Source organism: Pongo pygmaeus, chromosome 3 (assembly GCF_028885625.2).
Source record: "Pongo pygmaeus isolate AG05252 chromosome 3, NHGRI_mPonPyg2-v2.0_pri, whole genome shotgun sequence".
Classification (NCBI taxonomy): domain Eukaryota; kingdom Metazoa; phylum Chordata; class Mammalia; order Primates; family Hominidae; genus Pongo; species Pongo pygmaeus.
Window position 1 is genome coordinate 29,623,969 of NC_072376.2, and position 4,271 is coordinate 29,628,239.

General features: G+C 37.9%; 1 protein-coding gene across 1 annotated transcript; it reads right to left on the reverse strand.

Moving 5' to 3' along the window:
- Window positions 1-1,085: 1,085 nt before the first annotated feature.
- Window positions 1,086-2,659, reverse strand: LOC129035743 (protein Mis18-alpha-like). The gene has a single exon (XM_054486516.2). It carries the CDS (start codon window positions 2,620-2,622, stop codon window positions 1,924-1,926), a length of 699 nt encoding a protein of 232 aa, XP_054342491.1. The 5' UTR covers window positions 2,623-2,659; the 3' UTR covers window positions 1,086-1,923.
- Between the last annotated feature and the right edge of the window lie 1,612 nt (window positions 2,660-4,271).

Here is a 4,271-nt window from a genome sequence, read left to right on the forward strand (position 1 = left end):
GTTTAGCAAAAATTACCCTACCCTTAATGTCTCTTCTCGGTAATTTTTTATCCACTGACCATCCTCTCAGTCTTCGGCTACATACGTCCCTATTTGTCCTTGCTTTTTTCAGAGTTGGACCCAATCTCCTGTTTATTGCAGTAGAGTTGACCCCTATTGTAATCATTTTGAATAAAGCCTTCTTTGCCATTTTAACAAGTGTATGAATATTTTTCCTTTAACGTCATCCTACCCACTCTCCCCACCAACCCCACAGCAACCTTAAGTAATAGTTAGGTCTTCAATTCATTTATATTTAAAACAGACGTCTTTCAATAGCTCTCTTTTTCTATAAATTTTGCTTCTGTTTACCTCTCTTATTACACAGTCTTCCAGGGTAAAGGCAGGACTTTGAACTTCAGTCTACATGCTTTGTGAAACTATTGGTATTAGTGTTGGCTTGATGAAACCTCTGTGTTCAGTGTGCTACGCTGGCTCATTTGTGGCAGACAATTTGAGTGAGACCAAGAAACAAAAAAAGGGAGTATTGTCTACCTTCTACTGAAGAGTAGAGTGACTATAGTTAACACAAATGTATATTTCAAAGTAGCCAGAAGAGAGAACTTGAATTGTTCCCAACACATAGAAATGATAAATACTCAAAGTGATGAACAACTCAAATACCCTTGATCATTACAGATTCTATGCTTGTAACTAATTAGCATACGTCCCCTATGAATATGTAAAATGTGTTATTTTTTTTTTTTTTTATAGAGAAAGAGTAGTTTGAAAGGGAGAGCTCTACTCAGATAGTTACTGGAATACTCCAGGCTAGAAAGGATAGTGACATGAACTAGAGAAGTAGCATTGGGGTAGATAAACAAGGTCAAAGTCAAGATTTTTTAAATGCAGAAACAATAATATTTATTGGCAGATTGGATGAGGGGCATGAACAGATTTTGGAGTTTAATGTGATTCCAGGTTGTGGTCTGAATAACTCAATGTAATGTAACCTCACTACAATGGTGAAAACTAGAAGAGGAACACATTTTGAAAAAATGAACCAAAATTAAGAAAACACAAAAGGATAAGTTATCATCTTTCTTTTTTTTTTTTTTTTTTTTTTGTTTTAGTCTTTATTCTCTTCAATTATAAAAATACATACTACAAAAGTTTCACATTATAGAAAACAGAAAAAACAAAAATTCCCCCAGAATCCCACTCTCAGAGATGGTTATTCCTCTTTGGTAAGTATTCCTCCAGGTTTTTTAAGCACATAGTAGTACATAAACAGGAAAAAGTAAAACCCTACTATATATATGCAACTGCTCTTGAGCAAGTTTTCAAATGGTTCTGACAGATCATTCTGACCAATTTCTCCAGGGAACTTTATGCATTAGTTATCAGAGAAGATTCCATGACACTGTGGGTAGACAAACCTCTAAGATTTTTCTTATCATTTATAATAAATATCGTCCCAAGTGTTAAAGGTCAAATAAAGTTTTTAAAAATAGTAAATAAATGTGATACAGAGGAAAAAAAGTTCAGAAAATCATCCCAGTTTCTTATCAAAATCAAAACTCCTAAGTCCCAATTCCAACAAGTACCATAAAATGGCTTTAAAATGGGATTTTGAGAAACAATCACTTCTTTACCATAAAATATAGCTATAAGAGTAATTCTACAATTTTGGTTTTTTTTTTTTTTTTTTTTGAAACAAGGTCTCACTCTGTCGCCCAGGCTAGAACGCAGTAGTGGCATGATCAAGGCTCACTGCAGCCTCGACCTCCCAAGCTCATCTGATCCTCCCACCTCAGCGTTTCGCATGCCTGGCGAATTTTTTTTTTTTTTTTTTTTTTGTAGAGACGACGTCTCACTATGTTGCTTCATTTAACAAATAAGGGGAGGAAGGGCGGGGGCAGAATGGAGAACACAGCCTAGAGTTCAGCTTTTACAAGTGGCAGAGGACAATTTGGATTCGGCCTCCCACAGCTGTATTTGTAATGCTTTCAAGACATCTTCCATCTGTGTTAGAGACTTTTCTATTTCAACTCTGCTTTCAAGATTAAAAAGCTCTTTATCTTCTGACACAATTTGCTTTTCAGAGGACCCTAAAACATAACTTTCAATGGCTTCAACACTGAGGCAAAACAAGTCTCTCTTGTAATCAAGATTCTTGGGTGTGCATCTGTACACGTAGCCAAGATTGAGTGAGCACCCCGTGCAGCACAAAGTCTCAAGGATGCAACCATTTTCCTTTTCACGTTTGGATAGCTTCTGTTCCTTATCCACAGAAACATTACGGGAAACACAGCGAAGCAGAATGCAGTTGGTGTCCTCCTGGCTGGCCACCCAGCTCAGCGAGTCGCCCAGCGGCCGCCGGCAGCCGGAGCACAGGAACACCAGCGGCCTCTCCTCCGCAGCCGCCGCCTCCTCCAGCCGCGCCCTTTCCGTGTCGGCCACCGACGCGTCTTCGCTCATGGAGCTCCACATGCTCGCCCACTTCTGCAGCAGCTGGTGGCGGCTCGAGTCTTCGGAGAGTCTCTTGCCCAACAGCGAGGAGTCGCTGCATTTGCCCTTGTCGCCGCACTCACAGCCGCCAGCGCATCCTCTGCTACACCTCAGTGACCCAACGCCCGCCATTACCTACAAATCTCCCGCGCCCCAGAGCGCCATGGGAAAAAAAACCGCCGCTGCCCATGCGCGGAGCGGGGCGCGGTGGCGGAGCAAGTTATCATCTTTCAAACACTGGTTTCATAGCTCCTTTGTGTGAATTACTAACAGCAACACTGGACATCTTCTATAAATATTCAGTCCTCACACCAGGGCTCTGAAAATTCTAACAGTTGACTCGTTTATCTGAGCTTCCGGAGACTCTTTTATCTGAGCTCCTTCATGTGGCACACAAACAGCACAACCATACAAAACAGAAGACCTGTGGGTTTGTAGCTAAAATTAAATAAATAAGATCTCCTATATGATAATTATGATTAATAAGGAATGAATCTTATTCTCCTATAAGGCAAATAATAAACTTAACAGATTAAGGTAGATATAAAATGTACCTAATCGATTGAAAAATTACACATTTCAAAGCCCAGGGTGTGTGGAACACTTGATAAAAACTGCTGATTTAGAAGGATTCTGTGCTAGTGTTCTTGCCATTAATCCCTATTCTGTCCATTTTAATAACATTAAGTAGTGTGGAAAAAAGAACTATAACCCTTTATGTTTATTTGAACTATCACAGGACTCAAATATCTCCCTGATTCTACTTTGCTCAGTCAAATAAATTTGAGTCGTGTGTAGTCACTTTGGGGGAGTATTATTTTTGTTGAAAATAAAGTTTTAAAAATGTTAAGGTCATATATAGTTAATGTAATGTTCAACTTAGAGAAATTGAAATATGCATAATATCTAGAGACAAGAAGAAAATCCTTCTTTTGCGTCCCCAATAATAGAAATATGTTTTCCATTTGGAAAGTTACCAATTAGAGTAAATTTATTATTTCACCTAAACCATTAGAGGGGGTAACAAGATGAATTTTTGCTAACATAACATCCAGGTTTCTGTGGTCTTAGAAAATAAGGAAACCTATTAAGGTTTAAGCATTTCTATATACCATAACTAAATGTAGCATTACTCCAGGCTACAATTGCTAACTACAAAAATATCTTAGTTTTTTCTAGTTTTGCTATATTTTTGCTGCATCAGTATGAGAACAGCTTATTCACTTCTGATGTGCCAATTTGGGGTATAATAAACTACTGTAAAGCAAGATTTATTTCTGAAGAAAGAATTAAAAAATTACAAAATTATATCTAATCTCAATGTTGTTCAAATGAACATGCTTTCAGAGGCAACTTGATTCTTAAGTTTCTCTGAATCAAGATAGATGAATAGATAGAAATTAGCCAAAGGCCCAGCCATTCCTCTGAAAGAAACTACTAAGCTAGGTTACTAAAAAAATATAAAAAATAAATGAATAAAAAGCTGAACTCATTTGTTTTAAAGAGAAAGTTCAGACAACTTTGGACTTGGGCCTCCTGCCTGAGGCCCCAGGTGGATGGGACAATAGGTAAAAAGTGCTGGTCAGAAAGGATTGTGTGTGAGTATTGTTGTCATTAATCCCTACTCTGTCAATTTCAATAAATAGATTTCTTGTCTAAGGAAGTATTTGTTAATAGCTTTTCAAGTGAACTGCTCACTTGGATAGAAGAGAAATCCATTTACCACATCCACTCATTGCCTTTATTTTTCCAGCCAACTCAGAAAGTACTTTTAGCAGCAA

Excerpts from the sequence above, each read along its gene's own strand:
- LOC129035743 (XM_054486516.2), bottom strand. The coding sequence starts at position 2,622 with ATGGCGGGCGTTGGGTCACTGAGGTGTAGCAGAGGATGCGCTGGCGGC.